Source organism: Copadichromis virginalis, linkage group LG3, assembly GCF_057382275.1.
Source record: "Copadichromis virginalis isolate Kocher_CV1m ecotype Utaka linkage group LG3, C_Virginalis_male_GT1.1, whole genome shotgun sequence".
Taxonomy (NCBI): Eukaryota; Metazoa; Chordata; class Actinopteri; order Cichliformes; family Cichlidae; genus Copadichromis; species Copadichromis virginalis.
In genome coordinates this window covers 8,272,087-8,288,825 of record NC_140620.1, presented here as the reverse complement: position 1 = coordinate 8,288,825, position 16,739 = coordinate 8,272,087, and the positions used below count along the sequence as shown (strand labels likewise).

General features: G+C 40.0%; 2 protein-coding genes across 4 annotated transcripts; both read left to right on the top strand.

Moving 5' to 3' along the window:
- The first annotated feature begins 6,650 nt into the window (after positions 1-6,650).
- On the top strand, positions 6,651-16,327 carry LOC146712574 (uncharacterized). The gene is made up of 6 exons (XM_085452211.1): positions 6,651-6,731; positions 14,000-14,041; positions 14,130-14,399; positions 14,488-14,730; positions 15,636-15,856; positions 15,963-16,327. The coding sequence occupies exons 1-5, from the start codon at positions 6,695-6,697 to the stop codon at positions 15,827-15,829; spliced, it is 786 nt and encodes a 261-aa protein (XP_085308337.1). The 5' UTR covers positions 6,651-6,694; the 3' UTR covers positions 15,830-15,856; positions 15,963-16,327.
- On the top strand, positions 9,140-12,052 carry LOC146712575 (uncharacterized). 3 transcript variants are annotated; one of them, XM_085452231.1, is made up of 4 exons: positions 9,140-9,368; positions 10,286-10,385; positions 10,708-10,803; positions 11,279-12,052. In XM_085452231.1, exons 2-4 carry the CDS (start codon positions 10,302-10,304, stop codon positions 11,609-11,611), a joined length of 513 nt encoding a protein of 170 aa, XP_085308357.1. In that variant the 5' UTR covers positions 9,140-9,368; positions 10,286-10,301; the 3' UTR covers positions 11,612-12,052. The 3 variants fall into 3 exon arrangements, with proteins under 3 accessions (XP_085308357.1, XP_085308358.1, XP_085308356.1); XM_085452232.1 differs by lacking the exon at positions 9,140-9,368 and adding an exon at positions 9,956-10,152; XM_085452230.1 differs by lacking the exon at positions 9,140-9,368 and having other exon boundaries at positions 10,178-10,385.
- Positions 16,328-16,739: the final 412 nt, after the last annotated feature.

Genomic DNA, 16,739 nt, shown 5'->3' with positions numbered 1-16,739 from the left:
CTTCTCTTGCCGTCTGTCCCCTGCAGAGAGAAACTACAATGTTGGAGATCGGGAACTGCTGGCGATAAAACTAGCCTTGGAGGAGTGGCGGCATTGGTTGGAGGGCACGGCTCAGCCCTTCCTTGTTTGGACGGACCACAAGAACCAGATCCCGGAATATCAAATCTGACGCCCTGTCACCTCAGTTCTCAGCCTCGGAGGAGCACACTGAGCCCGCCTCCATTCTCCCCGCCACCTGCGTCGTGGGCGCCATCTCCTGGGAGATCAAAGCAGCTGTTTGGGAGGCTCAGGTGTCGGAACCGGATCCGGGAGGTGGACCAGCCCAACGGCTCTTTGTTCCTCAATCGGTACGTTCTCAAGTACTACACTAGGCCCACACTGCCCGCTTTACTTGCCACCCAGGGGTCCACCACAGTATCAATTTCCTCCAGCGCTACTTCTGGTGGCCCTCACTGAACAAAGATGCTCGGGAGTACGTCTCCACCTGTGCGACCTGCGCCTGGAATAAACCATCTCATCAGCCACCCGCCGGACAGCTCAATCCTCTGTCTACTCCCTCCAGGCCTTGGTCCCATATAGCTTTGGACTTTGTGACCAAACTGCCACCATCAGCAGGTAACACTGTCATACTTACCATCGTAGATCGTTTTTCTAAAGCCCACTTCATAGCTCTGCCCAAGCTTCTCACAGCCCTGGAGACTGCACGGCTGCTCACACTCCACGTGTTTCGTTTGCACGGGATCCCATTTCTGACAGGGGTCCCCAGTTGGGACTGGTGTCTGGAAGTAATTCTGTGCCTCTTTGGGGGCAAAGGTCAGTCTAACCTTTGGTTATCATCCCCAGAGCAACGGTCAGTGTGAGCGAGCCAACCAAGAGCTTGAGACAGTGCTACGGTGCATAGCATCCACCAACCAGTCCATCTGGAGTGATGAGCTGCTCTGGATTGAGTATGCCCATAATAGTCTGACCTTCTCCACCACCGTTCGGTCCCCCTTCGAGGTCTCTTTGGGTTTCCAGCTGCCTCTCTTCCCCTCTGTCGAAGGTGAGCTTTCTGTACCATCTGTTCAGGTTCATCTGAGTAGGTGCCGACGAGCTTGGCGGGCAGCACTGGCAGCGTTGCTGCGCACCAAGGACCGTAACAAACAGATTGCGGATCCCCACTGCACACCAGCTCAGGCATACACCGTGGGACAAAAGGTATGACTGTCCACACGCTTTGTCCCTCTCAGGACCAAATCAAAAAAACTCACCCCAAACTTCATTGGTCCGTTTGAGATTTCGGCGCTGGTTAACCCTGTCTCTGAAACTCAAGCTGCCAGGCAACATGAGGATTCACGATTTGTTCCACGTCTCCCAAATTAAACTTGTCCGGAGTAGCTCTCTGTGCCCTCCTTCCAGGCCCCCTCCTCCCACCCGGCTCGTGGATGGCTTGCCCGCCTATTCCATCTCATGGATTATGGACTCTCGCCGCCGCGGGCGTGGCTTCCAGTGGACTGGGAGTGCTATGGCATTGAGTAGAGATGGACCGATCCGATATTACGTATCGGTATTGGTCTGATACTGACCTAAATTACTGGATCAGATATCGGAGAAAAATAAAAAATGTAATCCGATCCATTAAATGTCACGAAAGCACCTCACAAAACTTGCAACACGGCGTAACTCACCTCAGAACGTTAGCACGTCAGAGCAGTATGCATCACGTGATAGAGCGGCTGTGGCATGCGGGACCTGTCGGTGGTCTGGATAGCATGTGGAGCTTCGCTAGCAACCTGGCATTTCATCTCCGACAAAGTTATCCCCGAGAGAAGTAAAGCAACTGTGTGAGTCCATCTCTGAATGTTTGTAAAGCATTCCCACGTTAAGCTTAACAAGCAACTGCGTCTCGCTCTGCGGCTGCTACTTCAATCGTGAAACTGCTTAATGATCAGCTGATCGGCTTTTCTGTCACGAGTCCGTCTCTCTAGTTTGTTTTTGGCCCACTTTGCACCAGAAAGAGGAAACCAGCGGCTGAACAACAGCAGAACGTTTAAGCTTGATAAGCTGTTGTCAGAATTTATTTAATATTACTTTCTACACCAGGATCTTTTTCTACGCAGCTGACGGCTGTAACTGTGCAGGGGCGGATCTAGCAAAGTTTAGCCAGGGGGGCCAATAGGGCATGAACAGGGAAAAGGGGGCACAAAGACATACTTTTCTTTCTTATTCTCATTTAAAATGTCTAGCTTTTAATAAATAATTATCTGACACCCAAAGTTTTAATTTGATGTAAAATGAATAGAAGTCAATTACTGTATATAGTGACTATTAAGTCTAATATATACCCTAGTAAGCTATAGTACTTTTTACTTTGGGAAGGTACCATCTGTGCAGTCTGCAATTTTGTTGAAGAAAGATGTTGAATCTATTTAATATTTCTTGAAAAATAATTGATTTCTGTGCATTTTTTTTCACACTGCATCAAATTAAGGTTGATTACGTCGATTAAGCATCATGAGGTGGCGCGTAAGGGGTGGTTCCTTATTTTTTATTTATTTATCTTTGTTGTTGCTGGGAGTTGGAACCCTATTAGTTAGGTTGCTTAATATTTACGCTAAGTACTCTTTAAAATACCAGAATAGGGAGGATGGTGTAGGTTTAAGTTTATTAGATTGATCAGTATTGCTGAACTATGAAATATCTTTTTTGTATACAGATATAACAGAATAGCTTTAGTGTAGTTGTTGTTTTAAACTTGAGTATGAACTTACAGACTTGCAAAATGCAGCAAGATATTTTAAAAAACAGTTTTGTTGATTAAAAAACACTATATCGGATTCATATCGGTATCGGCAGATATCCAAATTTATGATATCGGTATCGGTATCGGACATAAAAAAGTGGTATCGTGCCATCTCTAGCATTGAGGAACGCTCCTGGGTTCCGCAGGCCGCCACCTGGACAAGCATATGCTACTGGCCTTCCACCGGTCTCATCCTGGTAAGCCTGGTGGGTCCCGTTGAGGAGGGGGGGGGGTACTGTCATGGTCCCTGAGCCTCGCTTGCCGATCCTCTATTAGGCAATATGTTTGTTTTGGTTTTTTGCTCTCTCCCTCCTCCCTCTCTCGCTCACTGCCACTTGGTGATTGTGTCCACTGTAAATAAATGCACTGTCTTTCGCATAATGGAAAACCTGGTCTGCGCTTGAGTCCCTTTCAGAATCCTTATCACTATGCGATTTTCCAAAAGTGTGTGGAGTACAACGTTGTGACCAAGAATCATTCAGGATTAACAACACAAACTGTTTTGATATCAGAAAAAGTCAGTTTACGTGGTTTTTATGAAACAGATTTTCAATAGTACAACTAGCGTCTGACTTTTCTTTGCTCACCAGTATAAATGCAAGAATTTTGCAGGCTTTATTGAAACTGACACAATTTAACACTCAATGCCATAAACAGAGTTGATCCATGTTTCTATGGACAGTGTTTAATACATCAACAGCTCTGAAAATCACTTAAAGCAATGTAGAACAAGCTTAGAGTCTCTAAAAACCCAGCAATCTGACAATCACCTCTAAACAAGGGGGTTAGTTTACGTGGTTTTTTTTGGGGTTTTTTTTGTTTTTTTTTCTTTTCTTTTCTATCAGCTGCAACACCATGTAACGCCTGGATGTTAGACTCTTTTACCAGACAATGTTGCTAGCCCAACCACTAGGCTCCGGGTCTCTGAGCTCTAACCCTGGCAGCCAAATGTGCCTCTGAGCCTCTTGGGCCTTTTTACCACCAGAGTATGGTTTGTAGTATCACCTACTAATAGTATTTTATTATAGCACAATATTCAGTTAGGTTACTACTTTGACTTTCTTACTTTGAGCACATTTCTGAGCCCATACATTATAAAAACTTTTACTCGAGTATTTCTCCCACTAGCAGCTATACTTCTACTTAAGTAAAAAATGCCTGCACTACCGGTATAAAGCTGTCTGTAATTCCTGACCAGTTCATGCAACAATTATAAATTAAACCTGCACCACGGCTAACTCTTTTTAATAACCAATAACAGGTGTATTTCTTAGATCTACTAATACAGTCAAAACACTCTGCTTGTATAATGCCATATTCACTCCCAGCGTACCCTTGTCTCACAACAGGGTGATTTCTAAATTATGGCTTAATAAACAGAGACTCTAAAACCATAACAGAAAAATAAAGTTGGAAGATCAAAGATTAAGGTTTCCATTTTTTATAGCACGAAGTAAACTGTCCCCTTGTCTTCTAGGCCTTGGCGTGCATACCTTAGAAATTGGATTATACATTAGTCATACTTGCTTGGCCTTCAGACAACAATTCTGATTGCTCAAGATCCAAACGGGAGAGGCAAAAAAAACCAAAACAAAACAAAAAACTTCTCTTCAAAGCCACTTCAAATCATTAAACTGTAAATTGTAGATTTCAAATTCTAATTTCTTTTGATCCTTTAATCCTTAGTCTTAAGTGTATATTTATTTTCTTATTCCTTTTCTATCTATTTGTTTGGTTTTTTTGTACTGATGTAACTGGAGCCTTGTCATCTCATATCTCTATATACTTCACTGTATATAGCTGAGCTCACAATAAAGTTTACTTTGACTTGACTTGTTTAGGAACAGGAGTAAGTTTTAGGAGTGATGGCAGTGTAAACGCTGTCTCCAGGTGGAAAACAGGAGGAGTGATACACCTCCTGCTTTCAGGCCTGCAGGTATCAGGCTGTGATGTTCCCCTTTATCTGATAGACAGGAACTATTTTTTGCAGTGGCACAAATAATTTGTGTGAAATCCAATTTGAAAAAGCACACTGTGTGCTGTCGATCTTATGTGCTGTACAATAATATTTAATATTTAGTATTTACTGTCATATTCCCATATATCATTGTGATGTTGTTTATTCTATTACTCTTGTTCTCTTCTGCTTGTTTTCTTTTTTCTTTCTCAACAGGTGATCCAGGTGATCGATAGATGCATTTTTTTCTCTGCTTATTCTGTTGGTTTTTGTTTTTTGCCCTTCTCCCCCGTCCCTCTTCTTAGCTGTTTTTCTTTCCCTCTTTCTTTCTCCCCTTCTTTCCTCCAGTCAAGTCTGTCCCGTATTCAGCAAGTGAAAATAAAATAAACAATAAAAGGTGAATCAAATGGACCATTACGGCAAGGCTGGGATGGTCAATTTTGTAAAGTAAATCCGTTGGGCATCTTTCTTCGCCTTTAGACAATAATTCTGATGCAAAAGAGCCAAACGGGACAGGCAAAAAAAAAAAAAAAAAAAAAATCCTATTTGATGCAGAACACCTGATTGTTCTGTAAACAGTTTTAAATGGTTATCAAAATTTACCTTAGCTGTGTATAGGAATTTCTTTTACTTATGTATTAATCACAGTATTTTATTGTACATTAAGACAAATGGTGGGGGTCTGGTAAGGAAGTTGGGGGAAGCAGACAGCTCCACAGGAAGAAACTTTTGTCTCTTCGAGGACTCTGGGAGGTAGCAAGGGAGTGTGAAACAGCTGTGTACTGCCTTTTGTTCCTGAAGAAAGTATTTAACTGAGAGCCATGCTAGGCTCAGGGAGACTCTGCTGACCTGCCCTGCGGTCATGCAGGGTCTCCACAAGCTTGGTTTTCTTTTCTTTGTGTGTTTTGATTAAAGAATGTTAGCTACCACTCGCTGCTCGTCTGCAGGCTTTATTCAATGGAAAACTTCCACAACAGCTGCATTTTTAGGTAAATAGCTGAAAATATTTTTGTTATTTACAAAACTTGTGCATAGGTTTTTAAAATGTACAATTTATATTTTAATTTCAAGTTGAAAATAAAATATAATTCATTAAACATGTTTGTGCTTGTTACCTTAAAAAAAAAAAAACTTTTTTCTACGCAGAATTTTTTTGTCTGATTTTAGATCAATTGTGTTAATACATTATGCCAATGAAGTAATAACAGTAAATTCAGACATGTGAGGTTGTGCTGAAAAGAATGATACCAAACAAGGCAAAGTAAATAGTTTTTAAAGTTGAAATGTAGAGGAAACATCAAAAGCAGTCAAAAACGGCTGATTATACCCTGGACCCCAGAGGGTTAAAGTTATTTTTTTTAAGAAACGCAATAGTTACTTTTCCTAGTAATTAGTTAGGTTTAAAATATTGTAACTCAGTTACTAACTCAGTTACTTTGTTAAAGAAGTAACTACTAAGTGTAACTAATTACTTTTTGAAAGTAACTTGGCCAACACTGCTTATGCTGACCTCTCCCAGTTTGAGTTCTGACTCACTGTCCAACCAAAGCTCTTTGTTTCTCTCCTCACTTTCTTCCAGCAAAGTTTAAGAACGGCTCATGTTGAACCATCTATAAATTTGTCAGTAATTTTGTCTCCAGTTTTATTCATATTGTGCCAAATCACAACCTCAAGGTGCTTTATATTGTAAGGTGAATACAGTATTACAACAACAGAAAGAAAACTTGAAGACGAATCCAGTGTTGGCTGTGGCTGGGAGGCCTAACTTAGCTTATTAAGTTAACTTGTACGTGTCTGAAACACATGAACAGGAAGCGACTGGCACAGGTGTTTATCTAGGACAGCTTTTATTGTGGCGGTGCCTCCTGTCAGAGTGCTACAGCTTCCTGTTGAGAGTCTCCTGAGAGGAGGGTGAGGTCGGAGGCAGTGAGGAGCTCTGTAATGGGACTGTGAGGATGAAAATGAGACTGCTGTCTGTGATCCTGCTGCACGGTAAGAAGAATTTCCAACCTCTGATCCAACACACACTCTGAAGGAGCTGCTTTTTCAGTGTGTGTGTCTCCTTTACACAAACACACAGAGATGTTTACAGGGTTTATGTTCAGCCTCTGTGTGCTTGGACTTTCTGAAAGTTTCTAAAATACCACAGGTGTGGTGGACAGCGGGTTTGTTCCTTTGGGTTTCTAACCTGGATCAGAGTGTGTGTGCATGAACTTCAGTTGACTCTAAACTCTGTTAGAGAGTCTGTAAACTTTGAGCTCATCCACATGTAAATGCTCGTTTAGAGCAGTGAGCACAGAGTTTGGAAAAACGTCTTCCAGAGAGAAGGTTGTCATAAACTCTGCTTCTGTGCTCACAAGTCTTTATGCATCAGAGCTGTGTGCCTTTATTTGGCTTCATGCTACATGTGCTTTGTTACCGTTTACAGGCTTTATTGATCAGCACCTCCTGTGACAGTGCTGGAGATCGATTTTGTGCATTTTATGTAAAAAGACTGTTTTTTTTTTTAGTTTTTCCAATGGAAAGTCTGCACGTTCATGTGGACACAAGCCTGTTCATGATACGAGTCAGGGTGATGCGGGGGTGGGATTGACAGTTTCTAATGTAAAGGACACAGAAAGAGAAAGAGAAGGATGAGACCGTTACACTGATAATCCAGACGACTCTCCGCTAGTCTGTACTTGTCAAAACTGGCATCTTACACCATGAAACTGTTCTTACACTGTTGTTTTATAACCTGTTCAAAACACTGACATGAGTCCACTATCAGATAAGATCATTAGTAACCTTCACTAAAGCTGTTTCTGTGCTGTGATGAAACCTGACTGAAACTCTTCAAATAAACCATTCCTCTGTAGATGATCTGTTAGCTGTGTGACAACTACTCTTTGATATAAAAGGAAGGTTGGATACTGGCGTATAATTGGCTAAGGCTCTAGAGCAGCGGTCCCCAACCCCTGGGCCACAGACTGATACCAGCTTCGAGAGTTGAGGCTCAGGTGTGAAATTTATGGTTTTCAGGGTTTTTATCTCTATATTTTTATCATTTTTATCAGTAACTCGGTTTCCATGGCCCTTTTCTCGCGTGAGTTATGACCAAATCTTCTATTTTAGGTACTGGTACTGGTTTTATTTTGTTGTATTTATCCACAACACCTTAAAGGGTGGCCCGTAAAAACATTGTCGGACAGAAACCGCTCCGTGGCCCAAAAAAGGTTGGGGACCGCTGGTCTAGAGAGTAAAGGTTTAACTACAGCCAACTTGAAGGCCTGTGGTGCTTAGTCGATTATTAGAGATAGGTTAATGGTTACCCTGGGTAACGAAATTCTAATAATCAAACTGGAAAAATGTGGGTTTAGGGGTGTAGTATTGGATTGGATAAAAAGCTATGTGATGGATCGACAGCAATATGTAGAAATAAATGAGTTTAAATCTAAAGTGGTGAATATTGAATGTGGAGTACCTCAAGGATCAGTATTGGGTCCAAAAATATTTATTGTGTATATAAATGATATTTGTAAAATATCGAAGTTACTAAAATATTTGCAGATGATACCAATATACTTTGTTGAGGTGTGGAATTGCAAGAGGTTTTGGACGTGATCGCACAGGAGTTAAACACATTAAAGAAGGGGTTAGATAAAAAGAAAATGTCATTAAATTTAAATAAAACAAAATTTATGTTATTTGGAAATTATAAGAAAACATTAACATTGAAATTTGTGTTGATAATGTATATCTAGAAAGGGTTAATACCATAACATTTCTTGGTGTGATCATTGGTCATAAGGCCTGTTGGAAATCACACATCACTTATGTGAGGGTAAAGTTAGCTCGGGGCATTGCTTTCTCTGGGAACAAAACAATTTCTGGATAGGAAAGCATTGTACATGCTATATTATGCTTTACTAATACCATATATGAGTTATTGTGTAGAGGTTTGGGGAAATACATATAAAAGTAATATTCAGACTATAATCATAATGCAGAAAAGGGCTATTAGATTAATAAATCAGGAGGGGTATAGGGCTCACACAAACGTACTCTTTATTAAGACGCAAGCTATAAAATTCCAGGATCTGGTGAAGTTTAAAACAGTGCAAATAATATATAAGGCAAGGAAAGGTTTATATCACTACTGACCTTTATTTCTTCTTTTAACTCATTCTAGAATTTAACTCCCGCTGCTGAAATAGACATCCTTTTCAAAGTTGTTCTTCCTCTTTGTATTTCTAAATTCCACTTCCCTCTAAACTCAAAAAATAAATTTTAAATAAGTATAAGAATGAAGAAAATGCAAGTAACCCAACACTGTAAACCCCAACAGTCCACCTGACTTATAAAGTTTGTGGATACAACAATTAAAATGCGTCACAAAGTTGAAAAAACTTAAAACTTTTCTGTTCTCTTAACGATTCAAACAGTTATAATTGTACATGGCTTAGAAGTTAAGAGTAAATACTGCTTTTTTAATTATGATTTTTGAGTAAATGTTTTTTTTTTCGAGCTCCGCATTTGTACGTCATGACGTCATGGCGTTTTCTCTCTAACCTGAACGACGTTGACAGAAAATTCTGTTCAATATGGCTGCCCTTCTCGAGCGACCGGAGAGCACATTTGGAGAAACTTGTAAGTAAAACGGAACCTTCGTTATGTTTATTTTTTCCGTAAAAAAGCTAGTATATTAATATGTTGCAGCCATTAACTTGTTTTTGAATGTGCTGTTGTGTTAAACAGCACAGACCCAGGTAGTGAATTGTTGTTCGCTGTTGTTCGCGCTCTTTTTCAAACCGATGATATCGTCAGTTTTACAGTTTTAACCGATTAAAACACAGTTTTAATAAGAATTGCATATAAAGAAAGTGTCTTAGTGATATTTTAACGACCCATTGCCAACGCAAGAAAGTTGGCGTTTTTACAACAGCAGCCTCATTATTTGGCCGGGTTTTTTTCTTCTTCTCATTAGCATCATTCAAAAGTGACTTAGCTAGCAGTGGCAACTTCAATCTTAAGCAGCAGCCTGTAAAAGAAGTAGTTTGTAAGTAGAAGTTCTGTGTAATATTACAAGTATCTCACTGATGTATTATGTACTATTGCATAACAATGTGTCTTTGCAAAGATTTATCCCGCAGTTTGGCTTGGTTTTTTAAAATAACTGCAGTGTAAATTCATATGTTTTCTTTGCTTTTTTTTTTTTTCTTTTTTTTTTTCCAACTTAACAGAATTTATACATGGTGAGACAATGTTGATTATATGGTAAAAACTTAAAACTAAAAGAGGGTTACTGTTTACCATGACTAAATGGAATGATGGCCTGTGACTTTGTAACATCTGAAATTCTTACCTATGTTTTGGACTGTTGGATGATCGGCCATAGAATTCAAGACTGCACTCAAAGTAAACAGCAGTAATTGTAAGTTTTTTTTTTACCATGCTAAGTGTTTATTTTGTCATGAAATGTACAGTGTACTTTTGAAATTTTTGAAAGCTGTAATGATGGCTGAGTATATAATTATCACTGACCAGTTCTACGCTGAACTTGACAGACACACACCACGACTTATGGCTCTATACAGACAGAAGGCTGCACGGACTGGCAAGATATCAGAGGCTCTGCGAACCATCCTGAATCATTATGATCTTCAGGTGAATATTGATAATGATAAAATTAACACAAATTAAAAGTTTCACTGATAAAAACTCAATTTTTCCTTGCTTTGAACATCTGTGTTTTATACAGATTACAGCTCTGATCTGGTATGTTACTTTAAAATACTGTGTAGGATTTTTGTCAAATGAGTAAGATACAGACTCTTTGTCATAAGAGACAGAAAGGTTGTGTCTTAAAAGAAATGTCTCCAAAATTATGTAGAGTCACATGTCATGCAGTTTCATAAACATGTATTCTCCCCAAAAGAATGACACCTGAAAACTTTGCGTTAAATGAACTTTTCTTTTCCCTTTTTAGGAGGCGCCTGATATCAACGTGAAACGCACTGCAGTACTTCGTGCCCTTCCTGTATACCTGCGGGAGGAGGACCCAGAATTCTTTAAGACATGTAATGTAAGTGTATTTTTGCATCACTTAAATTCTGCCAGTGAGATAAAACACCATGGATTTTTTTAAATACAATTTAATACCCTAGCAGCTACCAAATTGTACAAACAAAATACCCTCTCTTTAGAAAACCCTCACACACACACACAGGGTCAGGAGCAGGGCACAGGCGTATCACAGCAGTTCGGCTACGCTGCAGGTGGCCCCAAAAACAAGGCTGAAGTCAAGATTTAGTTTCTTTTTGAGATAAAGTCATAAAATAAAAAATGACTTCTTTTTTTTTTTTTTTTTTTTAGAAAAATAACAAACATACTAATTATGTAATGCAAGAAGCTAACGCATTAATGTACATTTTTCAAAAAAGTAGAGTACCCTAACCCGTTACAACCCACTACACTGCTGAATTTTTTGCTAGATTACAGGTCTTGCTTGTCACATTCTCTCAAACCAACCTTACTTATTGATACTGTGTCTATTCCAGGCGGACACATTGGATGAGTCGACCCTCATTGACACTCCAGTTGCCCTTCTCACAGTGGTTACCGACGGCGCTTCCCAGACCAGTCCAGTCCATTTTACTTCCTCAAGCATGGCCATTGTGGTGGAAGGCGACTTGGTGATGCGTGATATTCCCAGATTTGCAGATGCATTTGCCTTATTGTTTGGCTTGATCTATGCTCTGCATTTAGACTACCCCAGGAAGCTCATTCACACATTTACCTTTGTCCAAAAAATCTTCATGGGGCTTGTTGACGGCAAACCTCTGAAACCCTGCCTACATGCTCTTAAAAATGATTTGTTGCTGAAAGAGTAGTTCTGGAAGGAATATAAGGCAATGTTTGTTAGGACATGCACTCTGTTACTGAGCACTTTGTTTTAAGCACTTTATTTAAAGCACTTTAAGTTTACTACAGACTTTGGGTGGATTTAACTCCATCAGTTTACCTAACTTTGCTCTGGTTATTTGGAAGATGATCATCTTTATTTGTACCCATTTTATAAAATTGTTTTTCATTTCTTTTTCAAACAAAAGTGATTAGTATTTGACTTTTTATTTTGAATTTATGTATTTTGAGAAAGATTCAATTAGGACTGATGTTGTCCTTTGTGATTTTATAAAAAGATACATGTTCTACATTGAATTTATAATGCTCACTTTATGGTGCCAATGTCCATGTTAGTGGTTTTATAAAAACACTAAGTGATGTTTTTACATTTCCATAAAAAATGTTAAATAAACAAAATGTAAAGTAAATGAATTTCTCTAATTTTTTTTTACTAGTCTACACTCAAACATTTAAAAATAAATATCTTTTAATTAATAATCATATAATTTGCGTTTAGTTTGTAATATAATTGCATTGTGTTGGATCAAAATAGTAAACTACAAAAAACACAAAAATATTAAAATTAAAGTATATAGTTTTTAAGTAAAGCTCAATTAATAAAATAAAAATATAATTTAAAATTTTTAAGTTAACAATAAATACAAATTTTGAGTACCCCATACTTAGAAAAGATGAGTTTGTGTACTTAAAACTTTTGAGGTAATCAGTTTCCACAAATGTTTTAAGTTCAGTCAACTGATTCGGGTTTACAGTGAACACAGTAGTCAAAGTGATGTTTATTTTCTTTTGCAAATCAGTAAATCTAAATATATTTTTACTTGAATATGAGAAAACAATTGTGTGTGTGTGTGTGTTTAGATAGAATGATGAAGAAATGATTAAGATGTCAACCTAAGGGGTCAGAGTTAAATAAGTATATACTTCTGCCTACTCCCTTTCAAACAACTGCATGGGATGATATTATGAAATGTTGGTGAATGTATGTGTTTGAAATAAAAATGAACTGAACTAAAATATTATCACTTCTGTAGTTGGGTAAATATCTGCTGTATCACCAATAATGATTGAAATTATAAACTAACACCCTTTTCAAATGCTATCTGCTCTACATCATCATAATGTTGGCCAAGAGGAATCTAATCTGTCACCATGCCTGTTCACTAAGAGATGAGCAGCTTTATGATGGCGCTGTCTGTGATGACAGGAGATTATGATGGTCCATTTTATGTCTAATGTCTTTTCAGATTTAATAATAATAATAATGGATTGCATTTATATGGCGCTTTTCTAGGCACCCAAGGCACTTTACAATTCCACTGTTCATTCACTGGTGGTGGCTACAGTTTTAGCCACAGCTGTCCTGGGGCAGACTGACAGAAGCGAGGCTGCCATATCGCGCCATCGGCCCCTCTGGCCAACACCAGTAGGCAGTAGGTGAAGTGTCTTCCCCAAGGACTCAACGACCAGGACAGAGAGAGGGGGATCAAACCGGCAACCTTCCAGTTACAGATACGCTTCCCAACCCCCTGAGTCACGGTCGCCCCATATGTAGATTAAAGCACTGCTTGCCTTACCCATCCAGACAGAGCACACAACACTCCATGGATGGAGTGTGGAGCATAAGTCCTTCCCTTAAATCTAAGCTCTCTACGTCCTCTCATGTGCTTCTTTCTTATCTTCTTATCTTTCTCCATCTCTGAGTGACGTTAGCTCTCTTTCTTTCCTCTCTTTGAAATACAGCAGCTGGACCTTTAACTGTAACACACTGTGAGACAAACTGCACACAAACAGTTTGTGTGTTTGCTGATGTTTGTTGTGCTCATAGAAACGCTGCATTTGAAATGACCTGACTTATAATAAACTGTTAATCCCTTTATGCTCGCTCCTCTTCAGCAGGGCTAGCTAGATGCTGAAGTAGTGTGACTTATTGCCCCGCCCACTTTTACCCGAGTGCACTTAATTACAGTAACGAAGTATTTTTACTTTGGTAATGCCCACCTCTGTTGATGAATCATGTAGGATTTAAGAGAATGAAGCTCGTACACCAGGGGTGTCAAACTCCAGGCCTCGAGGGCCTGGAGTTTGATATCTCAGGTTTGATATCTGCAGGTTTTATATCTCACCCTGGGTCAACACACCTGACTCCAATGATTATTTTATTACCAGGTCTCTGCAGAACTTCAAGACATGTTGAGGATGTTTTAGCTATTTAAATCAGCTGTGTTAGATCAAGGACACATGTGAAACCTGCAGAACACAAGGCTTGGAGTTCCCCACCCCTGTAGTACACAGTCACACTTTCTCTGACCCTCAGTGACCTCTGACCTTCAGTGACCTCTGTCCTCCTGTTGCAGGTGTGTGTGTGCTGCATCTCTCTGCACTGACTGTTTCTGGAGGTGAGTAGATGGAAGTGAAAACCATCAGTGAGACTCCAACAAGAACACAAATACATTTAGTCTGTCTGTGTATCTGTCTGCCCTTCAGTCTCTCTGAGTGTAACTCCAGATCACAAGCAGTTCTTCAGTGGTGGTGCTCTAGCGATTCTGTCTTGTGATGATGATGATGAACAAAGAGTTGATGGATGGACAGTGAAGAGGACCAGAGGAGGAGTCACTGAGAGGTGTGGAGCAGCTGAAGGCCTTGTTCTTAAAAATTCTCTGTGTCAACTCAAGTTGCGTAACCCCTCTGATGGAGCTTACTTCTGTGAAAGCTCATCTGGGCAGCGTAGTGATGAAGTCAACATCACTGTTTCAGGTACAGATGTTCCAGCTGTGTCTGTATGACTCTGTGTGTTGGTGGAAGTCTGTCTCTGTATCACTCTGTTTGTGTCTCTGTTGGTCAGCTGGTTCCCTGATCCTGGACATCCCTTCATCTCCTGTGTGGACAGGAAGTAATGTGACTCTGCTCTGTCAAACCAGAGACGGTGAATCGAGGAAGTCTTATTTCTATAAAGATGGGGACATGATTGGATCTGATCTTGAAGGAACGTTGACCCTCACTAATGTTCAGAAGTCTGATGAAGGTCTCTACTCGTGCTCCACTGAGGATCATCCACATACTCATGAAAGCAGGCTGACAGTCAGAGGTCAGTGCAATGATCTTTCTTATTCAACCTCTTTTCCTGTACTTTAGTAGAAATGTCTTAGAGATCAATGAAAGGTGGTAGGTTATATCTTACTTTATCGATACATGTTCTCTTAATGTATTCAGGTCACATAAACAGAGCAGCCAGAGAAAATTATCCCATCATTACAAAGGTTGGAATATTAAAGAAGGAACAAAGAAGTCCATCTTCACTGTGGTGGCACAAAACCTCTATTTGACTTTAAAACTGCTGGATTCACTAAAGAGACTCAGTGTCAGGTTGTGACTGACAGATGTGAACATTAGTTTCTTTTCAGGCCCATGTTTCTCTTTCAAGAGGAGAATATTTGAATGAATCACACAAATGTGAGTCACTAAGGTTTAACCACAGAGAAAAGCACATCTCATTGCTGCTGTGAAAGATGCAGGGAGTCTGTTTGGAATGAGACCATCTCCTCTGCTGATCGGGCCCACCACAGTTGACACACCTGTCCATTGGTATTGTAGGCAGGCTTGCAGTCATGTGTGTGAGTACAGTATAGGAGAGGACTCAGGATAGGCAGAATCCCTCGATCCAATCGTCTGCAGTTGATCCTGATCTAACTCGTTTATTCTATAATGCTGATTTCTGTCTGCGGTCTTGAGATGAATATGAGAGAAGAAGATGGGTACGCCCAGACCGTCACTGCACTCCTCTCCATCCTGTGCCTGATAAAGTCCATAAATAAAGACTTTCATGACAGATAGTCTCAGTGTATCCTCAGTGTAACCTGAAGATCCTTTCTTTAGTCTTTCAAGAATTCAGACAGCTCTGTCTATCAGTGAGGAAGCTTCCACAGACTACTGGAACTGATGAGCTGACCAGATAATAAACTGACTGAACCATCTTTGTCATTGTTCCTGCAGATCCTCCCACAGATCCTCCTCCTACTACCCCTAAAACAACCACTCATGCTCCCAGTACTACAAGCCCCCAAACTACCAAGAAAAAAATCCCTCCTGCTAACAGTAAATCAATAGAGGAAGATGAGGAGGTCGAGTTCGACTACACCTGGTCCCTAACCTATGGCGATTTTGTCCGTGCCTGGTTCTGGTATTAGTTCTGCTCCTTTGGAGGAAGCTAAAAGGTAAGACGTGTGTCAGCTGAGTCACAGAGCACATACATGTGTGTGTTAGGAAAGGTCAAAGGTCACCAGATCTGAGCTGCAATTGCTGATGTTTGTCTCTGAACAGGAAAGTGAGGACGCACTCTGCCTTATGGAGGACCTTCATCCTACTGTCTCTGATTGGCTGCTGTTCTGTGACATCATTGGCCCCTCCTGAAGCTCCAGTAACCAGTATAAAAGCAGGGGGTGTGTCTTCAGAGTGTCAGCTTTGCTGGTGTATCTTTACTGGGATTTTGCATGTTTGGTCTTATTATGCAGCACTTCGTGGGTTTTTAAAAAAAATGCTTTTAAGTAAAATATTTTGGGACATTTAAAGGTTTTCCTGCAGCTCTGCAATGACTTGTATTTTCAGACATGACAGCTGTGACTGTGTGTGTATTACACAGGTTTTGCGCTGTAATAATAAACTATTAAAGTTTCTCACCACAAACACATTAATGTCTGAGTCTTTGTTCAAGACTGCTGGAGAACAGCTGGTCGCCAAGCACAGCACCATGACAGGGTGGCAGTCAGTAGAAAAAACAGAAGATGTTCCTGCTCATCAGTGGGATGATATGTGATTAAGACTGTTAAATGGATGTTAATCCAGCCACTGGCCACGCCCACACTGCCTCAGCTCACCGTCATGTTTGCTGTAAAATGTTTTAAAGGTAAAATATGATTTCTTCAATTAAGAAATTTTTATCTCAACCACACAAGGTGACAGCTTAGAAATCCCCACCTACTCCTCAGTTATAAAGCATCTAAATGGGAGAGGCCGAGTTTCTGCATTGTATAAATTATTTATGAAAAATTCCAAAGAATCAACACAGTCTATGTTAGAGGCATGGAGGAATGATTTGCA

Bases quoted from the DNA above. Each gene is read 5' to 3' on its own strand.
- LOC146712574 (XM_085452211.1), top strand. From the start codon at position 6,695: ATGAAAATGAGACTGCTGTCTGTGATCCTGCTGCACG. The intron at 14,400-14,487 runs GTACAGATGTTC...TCTGTTGGTCAG, and splicing joins AGTCAACATCACTGTTTCAG to CTGGTTCCCTGATCCTGGAC. The intron at 14,731-15,635 runs GTCAGTGCAATG...TTGTTCCTGCAG, and splicing joins AAGCAGGCTGACAGTCAGAG to ATCCTCCCACAGATCCTCCT.
- LOC146712575 (XM_085452230.1), top strand. From the start codon at position 10,197: ATGTACAGTGTACTTTTGAAATTTTTGAAAGCTGTAATGATGGCTGAG. The intron at 10,386-10,707 runs GTGAATATTGAT...TTCCCTTTTTAG, and splicing joins TGAATCATTATGATCTTCAG to GAGGCGCCTGATATCAACGT. The intron at 10,804-11,278 runs GTAAGTGTATTT...TGTCTATTCCAG, and splicing joins AATTCTTTAAGACATGTAAT to GCGGACACATTGGATGAGTC.